This window comes from Emys orbicularis, chromosome 6, assembly GCF_028017835.1.
Source record: "Emys orbicularis isolate rEmyOrb1 chromosome 6, rEmyOrb1.hap1, whole genome shotgun sequence".
NCBI lineage: Eukaryota > Metazoa > Chordata > Testudines > Emydidae > Emys > Emys orbicularis.
In genome coordinates, this window is record NC_088688.1 from 10,511,311 (window position 1) to 10,529,795 (window position 18,485).

The 18,485-nt window shown below is 40.3% G+C and overlaps 1 protein-coding gene across 1 annotated transcript in view; it reads right to left on the reverse strand.

Moving 5' to 3' along the window:
- The window catches only part of RIT2 (Ras like without CAAX 2), a 195,999-nt gene that overhangs the window by 119,272 nt on the left and 58,242 nt on the right, over window positions 1-18,485 (reverse strand). The window contains exon 4 of the mRNA XM_065406611.1: window positions 10,455-10,646. Within this exon, the coding sequence (XP_065262683.1) occupies window positions 10,455-10,646 (192 nt within the window). The remainder of the gene's footprint in view (window positions 1-10,454; window positions 10,647-18,485) is intronic.

The window sequence follows — 18,485 nt, forward strand, 5'->3', positions numbered from 1 at the left end:
TCACACCCCGAGTGACATAATTATACCAACCTAAGCACCAGTGTAGAGAGTGCTATGTTAGCAGGAGAGCTTCTCCCAGTGACATAGCAACCGCCTCTCACAGAGGTGGAGTTAAGCCGATGAGGAAGCTCTCTCCCATCGTTTTAGAGTGTCTTCGCAAGAAGCTCTACAGTGTTGAAGCTGCACCACTGTACATTTGTAGCGTAGACCTGTCCTTAGAATACAAATTACTTCAAATTTAGAGAACCTGGTCTCACAGACGTTAACAGCTGTGAAAGAAGAAGTCCAAAAGTTGGTGGTGTGGGTACATAAAATCATAGAAATGTAAGGCTGGAAGGGAACTCAAGAGGTCATCTAGTCCATTTTCTCATGCCGAGGCATGATTAAATATACTAGACCATCCCTGACAGGTGTTTGTCTAACCTGTTGCAGAATTCCCATTCCTGGAGGCTTTTAACAACCTAAACTGTTCCAGTGCTTAACTACCCTTAGCTATAAAGATTTTCCTCATCTCTAACCTAGATGTCAGTAGTTGCAAACTAACCTTATTACTTCTTGTCCTACCCTTGGTGGATAAGGAGAACATAATCCTCATTATAACAATCTTTTATATAACTGAAGACTGTTACCATGTGCCCCCTCGGCCTTCTCTTCTCTAGACTAAATGCATCCAATTCTTCCAACCTTTCCTCACAATCGTGTTTTCTAAACCTCATATTTTTGCTGCTGTCCTCTGGACTTTTTTCCAATTTCTTCACATCTTTCCTAGATTGTGGTGCCCAAAACTGGATATAATACCTCAGATGAGGTCTCCCCAGTGCTAAGTAGAATGGAACAATTACATCCCGTGTCTTACATATAACATTCCTATTAAAACACCCTGGAGTGATATTTGCCTTTTTCACAGCAGCAACATAATATTGACTCTCATTCATGACTACCACTAAGCTCATAAGGTAATAAGGAAGTGTTATTTACTCCTTCACTAACACAAGAACTGGTGTCACCCAATGAAACTAATAGGCAGCAAGTTTAAAACAAACAAAAGGAAGTACTTCCTCATGCATTGCACAATCAACCTGTGGAACTCCTTGCCAGGGGATGTTATGAAAGCCAAAACTATAAACAGGGTTCAAAAAAGAACTAGATAAGTTCATGGAGGGTGGGTCCATCAATGGCTATTAGCCAGGATGGGCAGGGATAGTGTCCCTAGCCTTTGTTCAGCAGAAGCTGGGAATGGGTGACAGGGGATGGATCACTTGATGATTACCTGTTCTGTTCATTCCCTCTGAGGCACGTGGCATTGGCTACTGTCGGAAGACAAGATACTGGGCTAGATGGACCATTAGTCTGATCCAGTATGGCCGTTCTTATGTTCATCTTGCCCAAATTCGGGTCAAAAGAATTAACATCTAAGCCTGAATGTTCCAAAGACAGCTAGTTAGGATCAAGAGAACCTGCTCAGGTGCCATACTACAGATCTGGATATTATCTGGGCACATGGCACAGTGACCCCCTAGAGTTTTAATGTAACCACACAAATTCAATTAATGAACACAGCATCTGATAATGTTCAGTTTAAAAGAGTGCTCTCATGAGTTCCTAGTGTGAAAAAAAGATGCAATCACGGGCACGGATTATGTAAAGATTTATACATGAAGCCAGTGAAGCTAGTCATGTGCTGAAAGATAAACAAGTATGTAATTCTTTGCAGGATCAGGGCTGTAGTTAGTAAAACTAACATCTTTGGTGACCGGCTTCCCAGAGAGGCCAAGGGCTGAGCGAAACATAAGCTGGCCTTGTAAACCAAGAGGTATTCTCTCCTGGTCAGAGTGGAGGCACACTGAAGGGCATTGTGGGAATTCTTGAGCTTGAATTGCAGGTGCCTACATGCTGGGGGCCAATAGGAACAATGTATGCAAATTCTTCAATCACTTACACTCTGGCAGCTTTTAACACCATGACCATGTCTATGTTTAATTGTGTTTGAATTAATCAAATCAATATAATTTAAATTAAGTGCCCTATTAAATCTATTCTTAAGTGGTACCAGTTGTTATTGTATCTCTTGTACAGATCTGTTTTAATTAGATTAAATGTTTATCTATGACAGATTTTAAACCTCATTAAAGGCCAGATCCTCAGTTAGTGTAAATTGGTGTATTTCCACTGAAGTCAGTGCAGATATGCTTATTTACACCAGCTAAGGATCTGGCCCTTAATGTTTTTCCATAATCTAATTGCAACTAAAATAAATACACTGCCTATCTTTATTAATCTAACTACTTAAATATAAAACAGCATTGGTATTAAATTGGTCTTTAGTCATGCATTTATTGCCCTGATTAAAGATAAGAATTAGAAACCTAAGACCAAGATTTGAACCAACCAACCAACCCACCGAAAACACACTCTAACCTAAAGAGATTCTCCAAAGGTCATGATTCAGCAGATTTGTCAAGCATGTGACTGATTTTAGCTCCACTGCAGGAGGCACGTAAGTATACATTTGGATTGCACAAGAGATGCTTAAAAAAATTCACTGGAGGCATCAGAAAGGAAACCTTATTTAAAAATAAGAAGCTCACTTTTAGTAGTGTTGTTTCATACGCTTAATTTTAATTGCAGATTATTCTTGTTCTCAAATCATTGATAGATTTGAGAGAGATGACATACATCATTAATTTCATTGTGTAGGGGATAGCATTTCAAACAGTAGCTTTGCTGACCCAACTCCTACAGCCGGTCTGATTGTTATGAAATGGTGGTTAAATGGAAACAGCGTTAAGGAACATTGGAGCTAATGTTACTGTCATATTATTCAAGGCATTTGGAAATGTATCTTTAATGACTTTAGTATGAAAATGTCTTTAACAAAAGTCTTAGTGTTAGCCTTGGTACCCTGGCCGAATTCCAATTTGGGTAATTGCATTCTGCCTATGTAACATTCCCTTAATAGCTTAAATTGGGTAGTTTTCTTTCTCACTGTTTGTTATAGTCTGTTTTGTCACGTTGCTTTGTACTGTTAAACCATTGTTCTATTTCTTCCCAGAGGTGGCTGCATTTAATTGGTAGGTGCAATGATTCCTGTCTAAGCATTTTTAATATAGCCCCATGAACAGAATTAAGACCCAATTCTGCAAGGTCCTTAAGCATGTGCCTAACTTTAAGCATGTGCACAGTCACAGCTACTCATTTTATCCAGCTGTGTTGAACAGAAAGTTCATTCAGGCCCTGAACCTGCAAAAACTTATGCACATGAGTAAACACACTGAAGTCCAGTGGACTACTGACATAGTTAAAGCTGGAGATTGGCTTAGGTGCCTTTTGCAACTGGGACCTAAAGAAGCATATTTCCATCTTGTAAAAAACATTACTTTTATTTCTGTTGTATACCAATAATGTAGATTTTACTCAGAAAACCATCACATTATCCAGTGCTCGTCTGTCTTCCTGAAAGGAGATTGATAGGCCTTTCATCTAATATCCTCATTACTAAACTACATCAATGCTATGGGCCTGGAGTGTGATTCCGCAGCTCCCACACACATACTTTCAGTAGCCCTGTGAGACCTAGAATGAGTATAAGTAGCGTAGGCACAGTACCGCAGCAGCAGCATTCATCGATCTACCCCAAGTACATGTACGCAAGCAGAGGAAATCACACCCCTAGCTTGTAGATTTAGCCTAGAGGAAAGCTTTTGCTGGAGAAAAGATTCGAAGTGTGTCCTCATTCTAATCTCTAGTGGCAGGGAGTTCGACAGACAATAGCCCAGAATGTAGGTCAGCTGAGGACACCCTGTCTGAAGTGTGAAGAGTGTTTGCTGACTGCTGTAGAGGGGTCATGGAGGGAGATGTTCTAAGGCAGATTGGTCCACGCTTCCTAGAGGCTTTAAAAAAAAATGAATCAACCTTGATTTGTGTTTGTCATAGCACAGGGCGACAGTATTGGCCACTGAACACTTGCGTGATCCATTTTCATCTGGCAAGGAGGCTGTTCCAGGTTGAAGTTTCTTGGTGGCCTTTAAAAATAGCCCCATGACTGAAGACTGGAGTACTGTAATTAGGTCCTAGTGGAAAGGAATGGGTACAGTCTTAGACCTAATTATCTTCAGCATATAAGATTGAGCCTTGTACTCCCCTATATAAGGGATTCCAGTGAGGAGAAGCATCTTCTGAGATCTGCCCAAGGGGCATGAGCAAAAGCACATTGATGTAGTTTCACCGATTCCTTCTAGGTTTAGTATTTTATGACCACTGACGTCAATGGCAGCTAATAGATCTAACAACATCAACACAGATGTTTGCCCACTGTTCATGGTTCTAAGGAGATCCCTCACTATAGCAGTCATTTGGAAAACAGCCTGAACCTTGCAAAAGGTAGAAGGAGTAGAGCTGGTTGGGGGGGAAACACTATGATTCAAAATTTTGAAGTTGCTTTTGTTTCTCAGGGCTTGAAGTTCATCATAAATGTTTTTGTCAAAATGGTTTTTGCTAAACAAAAATTTGTGCTAGCCATTTTGAGGGGGAAAATAGAGCTTAATTTGTCCTGAGGCTTGGCAGGGCTCAGCCCCAGCATCTCTTTAGTCCCTGGCATGCAAGGTATGACCTCTTATGTACTGGACATATGACATCACACTGTGCGGAGGACACCATTGTTATTGGTTGAGCTCCAGCACTTTTCTTCCCAAATTAAGCACTAGGAAAAACCCACTATGAAACACTGTGAAAAAGGAAGAGTCTGATTATTAAAAAAAAAAAAAATGTCCACCAACAAATGATTCTAATAAAAAGCCATTTTTCAATTAAAGAACTTTTAACTCAAAAGATTTTGACCAGGTCTAGTCCTGAGGGGGTAACATTTTCAAAAGCACTTAAGTAGTTTGGTAGCCACAGTGACATTTTCAAAAGAGACTTAGGCATATTGAAAATCAACGGGATTTGGGCTTCTCAGTGGCTAAGTTACTTTTGAAAATGGGACTCTGGCTACCAAGCCATTTAGGCACTTTGGAAAGTTTTACTTGAGATCTTTATCATCTCATTCTTCTTCTTCTTCTGGAGTGAGGCATATCTCTAGCATCAGTGCTATCAGCACCTCTTCCTGTATCACTCTGGAGTTTCATATAAAGTCTCCCATCCAAATGTTGACCACACTGTTCTTCCTAAGCTTCTGAGACCTGACAAGATCAAAATCCAACTTTCTGTCGTTCTCTAATATGTATGTTATATAGTTTCAATCATCTTCCACTTCTCAGATGGCTGAATTTATTGTGACACTTGACATATTTATAACTGACCAGAAATACATATTTTAAAATCTCAATATTAATAGCATCATGTTGGGTTTTCACAAGTCAAAAATGTAACATTTTAGAGATGGTCCAAATTTTAGTGTTCAACAGCTAGACCCCAGCTTTCATAATATTTATACCAGGAAGGGCTGAATCTGGGAATTTGGTGTGGCCTAGTATAGACATAAAGGTCTATTTACAATATTCAGATCTTGGTCCAAAGTTCCTCAAACTGAAGGGATATTTGGATTTCTGGTTTTGTTTCAGGCCTATCTCTAAATATTTTAGATCAGGAAGGTTACTAAACTTACTAGTGAAAGACCATTATGTCAGGAGTATGACCATTTATCCCATCAAATAATGCAAGCCTGAATGCCCAATAAAACATGAGCTTAGTATCAGAGAACTACAGAGATAACATAAGAATGGCCATACTGGGTCAGACCAAAGGTCCATCCAGCCCAGTATCCTGTCTACCGACAGTGGCCAATGCCAGGTGCCCCAGAGGGAGTGAACCTAACAGGTAATGATCAGGTGATCTCTCTCTACTGCCATCCATCACTACCCTCTGACAAACAGAGGCTAGGGCCACCATTCCTTACCCGTCCTGGCTAATAGCCATAATGGACTTAACCTCCATGAATTTATCCAGTTCTCTTTTAAACCCCGTTATAGTCTTAGCCTTCACAACCTCCTCAGGCAAGGAGTTCCACAAGTTGTCTGTGTGCTGTGTGAAGAAGAACTTCCTTTTATTTGTTTTAAACCTGCTGCCCATTAATTTCATTTGGTGACCCCTCGTTCTTGTATTATGGGAAGAAGTAAATAAGGAAAAGTTATCTACTTTCTCCACATCACTCATGATTTTATATACCTCTATCATATCCCCCCTTAGTCTCCTCTTTTCCAAGCTGAAAAGTCCTAGCCTCTTTAATCTCTCCTCATATGGGACCCATTCCAAACCCCTAATCATTTTAGTTGCCCTTTTCTGAACCTTTTCTAATGCCTGTATATCTTTTTCGAGATAAGGAGACCACATCTGTACGCAGTATTCAAGATGTGGGCATACCATGGATTTATATAAGGGCAATAAGATATTCTCCGTCTTATTCTCTATCCCCTTTTTAATGATTCCTAACAGCCTGTTTGCTTTTTTGATTGCCGCTGCACACTGCGTGAACGTCTTCAGAGAACTATCCACAATGACCAAGATCTTTTTCCTGATTAGTTGTAGCTAAATTAGCCCCCATCATATTGTATGTATAGTTGGGGTTATTTTTCCCAATGTGCATTACTTTACATTTATCCACATTAAATTTCATTTGACATTTTGTTGCCCAATCACTTAGTTTTGTGAGATCTTTTTGAAGTTCTTCACAGTCTGCTTTGGTTTTAACTATCTTGAGCAGTTTAGTATCATCTGCAAACTTTGCCACCTCACTTTTTACCCCTTTCTCCAGATCATTTATGAATAAGTTGAATAGGATTGGTCCTAGGACTGACCCTTGGGAAACACCACTAGTTACCCCTCTCCATTCTGAAAATTTACCGTTTATTCCTACCCTTTGTTCCTTGTCTTTTAACCAGTTCTCAATGCATGAAAGGATCTTCCCTCTTATCCCATGACAACTTAATTTACGTACGAGCCTTTGGCGAGGGACCTTGTCAAAGGCTTTCTGAAAATCTAAGTACACTATGTCCACTGGATCCCCCTTGTTCACATGTTAGTTGACCCCTTCAAAGAACTCTAATAGATTAGTAAGACATGATTTACCTTTACAGAAACCATGTTGACTTTTGCCCAACAATTTATGTTCTTCTATGTGTCTGACAATTTTATTCTTTACGATTGTTTCAACTAATTTGCCCAGTACTGACGTTAGACTTATCGGTCTGTAATTGCCGGGATCACCTCTAGAGCCCTTTTTAAATATTGGTATTACATTAGCTATCTTCCACTCATTGAGTACAGAAGCCGATTTAAAGGACAGGTTACAAACCATAGTTAGTAGTTCTGCAATTTCACATTTGAGTTCTTTCAGAACTCTTGGGTGAATACCATCTGGTCCCGGTGACTTGTTACTATTAAGTTTATCAATTAATTCCAAAACCTCCTCTAGTGACACCTCAATCTGTGACAATTCCTCAGATTTGTCACCTACAAAAGCCAGCTCAGGTTTGGGAATCTCCCTAACATCCTCAGCCGTGAAGACTGAAGCAAAGAATTCATTTAGTTTCTCCACAATGACTTTATCGTCTTTAAGTGCTCCTTTTGTATCTCGATCGTCCAGGGGCCCCACTGGTTGTTTAGCAGGCTTTCTGCTTCTGATGTACTTAAAAACATTTTGTTTTTACCTTTTGAGTTTTTGGCTAGCTGTTCTTCAAACTTCTTTTTGGCTTTTCTTATATTTTTACACTTAATTTGGCAGTGTTTATGCTCCTTTCTATTTACCTCACTAGGATTTGACTTCCACTTTTTAAAAGATGCCTTTTTATCTCCCACTGCTTCTTTTACATGGTTGTTAAGCCATGGTGACTCTTTTTTTTTTTTTTTTTTTTTTTTTAGTTCTTTTACTGTGTTTTTTAATTTGGGGTATACATTTAAGTTTAGCCTCTATTATGGGGTCTTTGAAAAGTGTCCATGCAGCTTGCAGGGATTTCACTCTAGTCACTGTACCTTTTAATTTCTGTTTAACTAACCTCCTAATTTTTGCATAGTTCCCCTTTCTGAAGTTAAATGCCACAGTGTTGGGCTGCTGAAGTGTTCTTCCCACCACAGGAATGTTAAAAGTTATTATATTATGGTCACTATTTCCAAGCGGTCCTGTTATAGTTATCTCTTGGACCAGATCCTGTGCTCCACTCAGGAGTAAATCGAGAATTGCCTCTCCCCTTGTGGGTTCCTGTACCAGCTGCTCCAAGAAGCAGTCATTTAAAGTATTGAGAAATTTTGTCTCTGGATTTCATCCTGAGGTGAAATGTTCCCAGTCAATATGGGGATAATTGAAATCCCCCACTATTATGGAGTTCTTTATTTTGATAGTCTCTCTAATCTCCCTTAGCATTTCATCGTCACTATCACTGCCCTGGTCAGGTGGTCAATAGTAGATCCCTAATGTTATATTCTTATTAGAGCATGAAATTACTATCCATAGAGATTCTATGGAACATGTGGATTCACTTAAGATTTTTACTTCATTTGATTCTACATTTTCTTTCACATATAGCCCCCCCTCCCCCCCCGCATGGCCTGTTCTGTCCTTCTGTTAAATTTTGTACCCCGGAATGATTGTGCCCCATTGATTGTCCTCACGCCATCAGGTTTCTGTGATGCCTATTATATCAATATCCTCCTTTAACACGAGGCACTCTAGTTCACCCATCTTATTATTTAGACTTCTAGCATTTGTGTACAAGCACTTTAAAAACTTGGCACTGTTTATTTGTCTGCCCTTTTCTGATATGTTGGATTCTTTTTTATGTGAATGTTTCTTGTCTGATCTGGCCCCTACTTTATCCTTGTCCATCCTCTGCCCCTGACTATAACCTAGAGAATCTCTATCAATAGACTCTCCTCTAAGAGAAGTCTCTGTCCGATCCACATGCTCCTCTGCATTCCCACGGCTTTCCCCCATCTCTTAGTTTAAAATTTGCTCTTCAACCTTTTTAATGTTTAGTGCCAGCAGTCTGGTTCCACTTTGGTTTAGGTGGAGCCCATCCTTCCTGTATAGGCTCCCCCATCCCAAAAGTTTCTCCAGTTTCTAATCAATCTAAACCCCTCTTCTCTACACCATAATCTCATCCATGCATTGAGACTCTGAAGCTCTGCCTGCCTACCTGGCCCTGCGCGTGGAACTGGGAGCATTTCTGAAAATGTCACCATAGAGGTCCTGGATTTCAGTCTCTTCCCTAGCAGCCTAACTTTGGCCTCCAAGACGTCTCTCCTACCCTTCCCTATGTCATTGGTACCGGCTCCTCCCCAGCACTACACATAAGTCTATCTAGATGCCTCTAGAGAACTGCAACCTTCGCACCAGGCAGGCAAATCACCATACGGTTCTCCTGGTCATCACAAACCCAGCTATCTATGTTTCTAATGATCGAATCTCCCATTACTAACACCTGCCTTTTTCTAGTGATTGGAGTTCCCTCCCCCGGAGAGGTAACCTCAGTGCGAGAGGATACCCCAACACTATCTGGAAGGAGGGTCCCAACTATGGGAAGGTTTCCCTCTGCTCCCGTTGACTGCTTTACTTCCCTGGGCCTTTCATCCTCCTCAACACTGCAGGGGCTGTCTGATAGAGGGTGAGGGGAATAAAAATCTTTCCTAACACAAATATCATTGCAAGTAGTGACTTGCTCAAAATTCATCTATAGATAACATTAGATAAAGAAATTAAATATAGTGAACTCCTGTTATATGTAATGGAATATTCTTAGTGGGATGATTGAATTCACATCCCTTCCTCCACCCTATATATATCTATCTATCACCTCAAGAGTTACATGTATTTTACAGAATATTACACAGAGCACTGTTGTTCAAGGTCTCAAGCTGAGCATTATGCTACAGCTGGATTGTCACCATTAGGCTTTTGTCTCAGTCTGATTTAGGGAGAAAGTCAATGATCTGGAAAGAAATGTGAAACTCTTTAGATGTTTCTCAGAGTCCCAAAACTAATTTCACTCCTATTGTTGCTTTGGATTTTCTAAGGAAAAGGAGAGGGAACACATGGGAGTGACATGCTAAAAGGTGAAAAGGAGATTGGCATGCATGTGAACACAGATGCTAATGAACTAGAGGACAGCACTTTAAACTGTTATATTTTTCTATACCCAAGTTACATCATTTATTTAAAGTGCAATTCTACTATGTATAAATGGCATCCTGGGTTTCCATGTTTGATATGTATGTAGATTCCAGGGCAAATATGATCAGTTTACAAAACCTGCTAGCTGTGGATCTGAGTGGATTAGGCTCCTTTAGATTGAAAAGGGTTATACAAATGAACAGTAATATTTACCTTAATTTATTAACAATCCTGGTGCATTGCTCTTTGATCCATGCCTGTTCTGGGTCAATAATTTTCAACAGTACCATATGGCACATGCTGCATAAACTCCTAACATAGCAAAGGAAAAGGAGCAGGAAGAAACTTCACTTACCTGCCTGAACTCCTCAAGATCTATTTTGTTTCCCACCAGCACCAACGGGATGTCATAAGTGTGCCGGACACGATAAATGAGCTCCTTAAATTCTGCAGCTTCCTGAAAGGATTGGCGGTCTGTGATGGAATAGCAGATAATGAAACCCTCTCCACCTCGCATATATTGGTCCCTCATGGCTGTGAATTCTGCCTGCAGAGTAAGAATGACATGCTCTATAATTTAGTAAACAAAATAATCCGCCTATAAATAATGGACACGGTGAGAGTTTTTCTAGGGTAATTTTAGATTGATTGTTTAAATTTTGCTAAGCACTAGTTAATAAAAGTAGTTTTCCTCCAGGGACCAAGACAGCAATTTGTCTCTGGGTAATTCACCTCCTAGTTTTTCCTTAGGCAATTTCTTTTTCACAGATGAGCAATCTTATATTGATTCCTGATATTTCTTAGTCATGTTTTTCTAGCTTCTTCCACGATATCTGTATGTTGGTGTATGCTTAATACACATTGGATAGCGACAGACCAGAAGTGAAGAGCACCTGGATATTATTACCTAAAGATAGCAATTTAGACCTGTCTCCTGTCTATAGACTTGATCCAGAGCCCCGTCATGTCCCGTTGACTTGAGTGGGCTTTGGATTAGTCCCTAGAAGACTTGACACAAGAAAAACATACATAATACATACATACATAATAAAACTTCTATTCTTCATCTAGCACCTCAAAAGGCACCAGTTTCCATTCCAGTGTAGAACACTATCACTAAAGATGGGTGAGCTACTTTGAATAAAATAAAAATTGTTCCAAAAATCTACCCCAAACTCAATGGGACCTTTTTTTCCACATTAGCATTTTTTAAAGATAGCTTTTGGTTCAGAACCATATGCCTTGGTCTTGCTCCCATTGAAGTTAATGCGTATGAACTCAGAGTACAACATTTGGAAAATCTTAAGCTTTGCTGTTCAAAAACTAGATACAATTATTGCCACCCAAGATTGTTTTTGGTTTTTTTTTAAACAACTTTCATTTTCAAGTGCCTTTGTTCTTCTTGATCACAGCCTGGAATAAAAGTGAAAGGGCCCCAAATCCTACGACAACAGGTGGTCCGAATGAGAATTCTCATGACAGAACCTGTTCTCATGAGATTTCCATACTCAAGAGGCTCTGATAAAGTTCAGCATACACCTATAAATGTTGGAGAGCCTCTGTAAGCTGAACCTTTTACCTACCCGAGAATTTAAATTAGGATTTTCAAACTAGTTTAAGGGAGGAAGGTCCCTAACTCTCACTGAAATTAGTGGGAACTGTGCACCTAAAACCCTTATGCCCCTTTAAAATTATCACCATTAAGCATCTCTAAGGTATTCAACTAGGCCATATGGATTACCATCATCCACAATTGATGGCTCTATACTTTTTGACCATTATCCGCTATTGTGGTCCATCCTTTAATCAAGGAGTTTCTTACATATTTCAGAATACTTTATCTCCACATGGGAAAAGCTCATACACTTACCTCCACACTAGCAGATTAATAGGTGGCTTTTTGGTGAAATACTGTGTCACATTTACTAGAACTTGTCAAAACCTGAAATTTCCTTCTAAGATATTGTAAAACCATTAGATATTATATATTGTAAAAAGTTGAAACATAGTGCTTCAAAATAAAATCTTTCAAGATTATCAAAATGAAACATCTTCATAATTTTTTCATTGCAAGTTTTTGTATGTTCACAGCAAATGTCCATTTGACAATAGAGAACTGCTGCATTGGAAAATGTTTATCAGCTCAATATGTACATGTGAGCAATCCCACAGAAGCCAATCAGGTTTCTCTGGTGTAACTAAGAACAGAATTTAGCCCATAGACTTCTGCTGTGATGAACAGACAAACTACTCTAAGAGGTAAATACAGTATATACCTGTTACTGGAATAATATGAGGGCCATTTTTTTTTCTGATAAGTGGGAGTTTGGATAATTGAGGGAGCAGGAGTCATTCAGCAGTGGAGGGCTTCCCCCGTGGCCAAAGGCTCATCCTCTTTGCAGTCGTGGCCAAAGGTCTCTGGTCTGCCCCACCAGGACCACAGCCTCCCTCCCTGCAGCTGCAGGGAATTTAACATCACTGGCCCTGTGGCAGCACAGGGAACCTGCTGCAGCTCCATTATGATAGCCCAGCTCACTCACTGTCGACATGGTGGACTGCAGAAGGCTTCATACACCACACAGGAGCCATTCAGCAGCAGAGTGGCCTCCCCCGTGGCTGGGGACTCGTCCTCCTCTTAGTCCTGACCTGGGGTCTCTGCTCTATTATCCAAACCTCCACATTATCTGAATCCCTTCCTTGTCCTCCATGAATCTCATGCTTGGGACAGGGAAGGGATTCAGAAAATGGAGGTTTGGGTAATATGGTTTCCAATACACAGGGGTACACTGTATTATACAAGTGAAACCCCAGTTAAGCTGTGGGAGCTTCCACACACATCTAGGAGCAGAACTTGACTCAAACCATAGACCTTAGTCCTGCTCCCATTGAGGTTGATGGTAAAATTCCCCAATGACTTCAGCCAGAAAGGGCCTGGGCCTGGGCCTGGAGTGCTTTATTCAGGATGACTATTCAGCAAGGCAAGTTTGCTGCTGTCATTCACTCATTCCATGCATTTTCTCAAAGCCTGTCTTTCTACATCCCCTCTTCTGCCCTTTGTTTTGAGACATGACAGTACAGTAAAGTTATGTTACGAAAGGATACAAATTAGTTTATTCTGCTTATTCTGACACGTTACTGCAGGTATATGTGTTGGACTAACTGCCAAAACACCTTTCGTGCCATGCTTGCAGTGATCCATTTTAGCATGCATTAATTATTCTATGCAAATTGGATTGCGGCAGTCCACCTGTTAATTTGCAGTTTTTCTTGGATTTTGGATGCTGGTTTCCACATATTTCCTTCTCCCCTTTGGCATGGCTGCTAATTATGGAGTCAAGGCTAAGTTAAAAACAAAGTGACCTTTCTTAGATTTTCCCACTGGTTTCCTTTAATTCTGCCTAGTCACTCAGAACCCTGAGATTAGAAGCATCTTCTGGACCTGAATATAAGACAGTATATACATTTTGGGGCACAGGTAATTTATGATACACAATAAGAGACCAATGCTAAATTTTACTAGAGTTGGGACCAAACCAAAACCTATATCTAATCTCCTGGAGACACTGATGATGTTTTAATTCAAGTCCAGATCCAATATCCATTGCTTACTCCATCTCTACAATGGAAAAGTTCAAAAATCTTGCATTCCAACAGGTTTGGAATTTGCAGAAGTTCAGAGATGGATCAAGCTCTAAGCTTTGTGGATCCTGAAGTCGTTACAACTATTCACTATTTTCCTTGATTCATTTATAAACTAGATAACAATACACTGTGTTCTGTACATCCTGAATGCTAATACCTCTTAAATGTTTTCTGCTGTAAATGTGTTTTGTTGGTTAATTTTTCCAGGAATATTACTGATGCCATTTGTTATCCATGAGGAAAAAAATATTGAACATTTCCACATGGGTAAGTGCAAAACAGAAGAGACTAGAGGAAGTCACATATCTTCAAATTTCTCAGAATCAAACTGAAGATTTGTCATGATTTGCAGCTTGACATCAGTTCTAATACTTATGTACTATAACTAAGAGTGTATTGAAAAATACAATAGAAAAGTAATTCCATTTCAAATGATTTCCTATTTGGAATGAGTGAAGTGGTCCAGGTAAAATAAACTCCAGCTAGAAACAGAACCAAAACTTTTCTAAATTTCAAAGAACACCACATGATTTTCCTTTAATTTTCACACAATAGATTGGATTGGGGAGTGGTGGTGGGGGGGAAACACACACACAGATATAAACCCCCATGCTTCAAACCACTTTATAACTAATGAAGTCAAGGAAGAAAATTTCCCTGTGGATAAGTTACACCATAATGGAATAGTCTAGGGCTTCTTGCACCTTCCTTTGAAACATGTAGTACTGAACACTGCCATAGACAGGATATTGAACTAGATGGATCTCAGATCTTATCCAGTCTAATAATTTTTGCCATGTTTCTGGTCCAACCAGAATATATATATAGACTTCTGGACTCAACTGAGACCCAAATATCTAAACTTCTGTGGCTGTTCCCAGAGGAAGGAAGAATACAAGGAATCCATTCAACAGAACTTAATGTTGTTTGCAAGACACAACTTTAAATTGCGGCGTCTCAAAACTGTCTCCTCTGAGAATGCATGTGGAACTTCCCTGATGCAAATAAGGACATAAAGTCAGAATGAGGGGAAGTGCTGTTACCCAGCAAACAAATGGCACCAAGGACTCCTTAATCTCAGTCCAGGGCTTTATTCACTAGGCCACACTATCAGGAGTTAAATAAGAGAAGACTGATCAAAAGCAATCTCCAAGACAGTACAGAATGTTTTGCTCCTTTATTACTGTAGCAACTCTGAGGACAAAATGGCTGCTTCCACAGAAGTGGAGCTCTTAGAAATTTAAAGGTGCAACACATAGACAGCAAAGGCATCACAGTTTCAAGCACCACACTCAATACATTTTTATGTCTGATCTTGGCTTGTACCTATCTTGGAAGAGATCAGAACCTCATTAGGGAGCCCATCTTTAATCTGAAAAATGCCCCTTTCTATATCTGCTTGTCTTGTTTTCTGCTTGACTTTAGAATTGGGAATCTGCTAACAGATGTTCTTAATCAAAGCTGTCTGCCTGATTACCACAGGAGTCACTCTTATTAAGAAGTTTTCACATTTATAAAAAAAACAAAACCACACACCACAGGGGGGTGGGGGAGCGGAAAGAGCCAGTGCATTGTCTGTCTATGACAATGAACAATCAAGGATAAAGTGAACAAGAAGGATACAAGAAGAACAAAAAAACCTTCAAATGACAAATGTGTGTGTGTGGGGGTGGGGGGAGGGATCAAAAGCATGACCTTGCACTGTGAAGACAACTGTGTGAAAGTACTGATTAAAATTCACTTCACAGATTTGCTTTTGCAAAAGCTGACATTTTCTTAAGTTTCTGTGAGAATTTTATTAATTTGGTGAAGGTGAACGTTTATCAGAAAATGCCTTTTAAGATCATTATTCTATATGCCACCCCGCTAAAGTCAATAGGACTTGATGGTAAAATTCTCAAGTGCTTCTTGAACACCCCTTCCCTCTTATAATGAGACCCAACTTCTCCTGTTCCTTCCTTTCACAGAGACTAGTCTCCCTGGAATATCTCCGGGCCTGAGATATAGGAGGAAGTGGACCACTAGACCATCTCCCAGAGGAGGCAGGATTTAAATAGATGGTGGTCAGTGTTAATAGTTACAGGTTCAGTCAAACTAGGGGCAAGTGGTCCAAAGTCATTACTTGAGGTGTGGAGGCCTACCAGGCAACAGAGCTAGGCAATTTTTTTTCCAGGCAAACAGTTTATAGGCAACAGTTTGGGTCAACTCAAAACACAAGTGTGTTCTCCAATAGTTACGGCACTTGTCAGGGACATGGGAGACCCAGGCTTGAGTCCCAGCTCTGGAGCAGGGACTTAAATGCAAGTGTCCCACCTGCCAGGCGAGCACCATAACCACCAGGCTGTAGGGTATTCAGGGGTGGGTTGCTTTCACTCTCTCCTATTAACACTGTTCTACTTTGTATAATTATTTAAATATTTATGAAGCCAAACAGAGCTAGTGAGATTGATGCTATAGTCTGCTGATTCGGGCATTCATCTGGGACCTAGTAGATCTGGATTCAGATCCCGCTGCTGAATCTGACAGTTCCCATGGATCCCACCCCATCACAGGCTTCCATGTTGGTCTGTGCAGGGCTGACATGTAAACCTTTTGTCACATGGCTGTTTCCTTCCACAGCTTTCCCCCTACACAATTCTAATGGTGGGGAAGGCATTGCACCATCCCTAGGTTAAACAGGTGAATTTCACTTTTTCAGCATTCAGCAAAAGAACTGGCACACAGCAGCTTTGGTGAGAAAGTCTGAAAAGGTTCTGTTTCCAGCTGAAATTGCAGCCAGATTTTTTGCATTACAAGAGTCAAGGTGGCAATCCTGGAATCTGCATTGGCACATTTGCACCCAGGTGCCATCTGCACTGATTAATGCACATCAATCTGCCACCAGTCACCAGTGTAAGCAAAACCGCAAGAGCACTGAGCAACATCAAAGCCCCATCACTTCACCCTTCTCCTCCTGCTTTCTCCTCCTACCAAAGCTAACTTTCAGAAGATCAGGAACAAAAGCTGCTGTACGGGGAAGGAGAATAAAAGGAGTTTGCAGCAGGAGGTAACAGGCCATCTGAGACAAACCAAACCATCTGCCACTCAGCTGAAAGGGAAAGTGGAGAATTTGATAAAAGTGCAGATATAGAGCAGAACGAGAACAGTAGCTATGGCTTAAACACTGGGGGCCTGATACCGATTTACATTGCTCTGGCAGTAAAATTACCTGTTTAAAGGTGCCTTTACTCCCCTTTGGCAGGATGCCAAAACAATGTGAATGGGCCTTACTGTAAATCAGAATCAGTCCCCAGGTCTGCAGTTGAGGTGGATTATTATTATAATCAGTCCATTGATTAGTGATCAGTCTCCCTCTCTCCATAGAAATACAGGAAGGAATCTTTCCTCATCTTTTCCCATTATAAAGAGCATTGTGCGCCTTGCTACCTGTTAATTTGTGGTGACGGCAAAGAACGCATTGCAAAGGTTGGCATTGTACAGCACAAAGCTATCGTGCAAAATAATCTCTGTTCCCAACGAAGAATTTTAAATCTGAAATTAATTCTGGTGACATTTTGTAACATCTGTGGTATGATTCTCTTAACTCAGTGAGGCTAAAGCAATATAAAACTGGGGCAAGGAATAGCAGAAGTGAACGTTTGTGGTTTGTAATGTAACAGACAAGTTCAAGTAAAACCACCCCTTGCAGTCCATGGGGTAGGTTTCTCTCTCTCGCACACATTCCATTGAGCAGGTTTCTTGGTCTCAAAGAAGAAAATTAATAGAGCTATTGAAGCAGAAACCCTCTAGCTTTTCAAATGATATATGCATAATACAAGAGACATGTATTTTTCCTCCAGACCATGAAGAGCACAGTTAATGGAGCTGACCAAAGTGCTGAAATTAAAAAGTGCCACTATACACACACAGAGTAAAGAGGCCTTGGAATGGGAGTAAATGTAATGCCAAAGCAGTGTAAACGTGCCTTAGTATAAATGAGGTTTTAAAGACAGAAGGGACCATTATGACCCTCTGTCCCCTGTATAACACTGGCCGTAGAATTTCACCCAATGATTAATTTCAGAAGCAATTGAAATAAGAGGAAAGTAAGTTGCCTTATTTCAGATCCTGATAAATAACAGGTGAGCCTCTAATTGTTGGAAGTTCAGCTTCTAATTGGATAAATACCCAAAGTGTCTCCTAATCTCCTGAATCTGCAGAAAAAAGGGCTACAAATCTCAGGCAAATAAGCTCCCTCTTGAGGTTTCTGCTACATCATTCTCCCCACTGTTTTCCTGGCCTTCTCATCCCAGCTAGAACCTGGTAGTGCTTTAGAATTCTATAAAGGATTGGGTCATGTTTGGATCTAGAAATGGGCAGGAGTGCAGGGATATGAGTTCTTGTTTTTTCCCTCAGTATAGTGCACTTTTCCCTCATCCTGGCTATGCAGACTAAGTTTCTATAAATACCTGAGGGACTTTCAAACTTCAGAAGCCTTAAAGGGAAGCAACCATCAATATTAGGACAGAATGAATCCAGAGACATTGGGGTTTTGGTTCTCTCTCTAGAGGGTCTTATACCACATCCATTACCACAGCATCAGGGCATTAGTAACAGCTTAAATCAAAATGAAAACAAAATTCGGAGACAGTATGTAGAGTCCAAACCTGTTCTCACTTATTATAGCTTGTGGACTTGATTAGACTCTTTTCTATTTAAACCATGGCAGGGCTAGGGCTATGGGTTTTTTGGGGATATAGTAGGG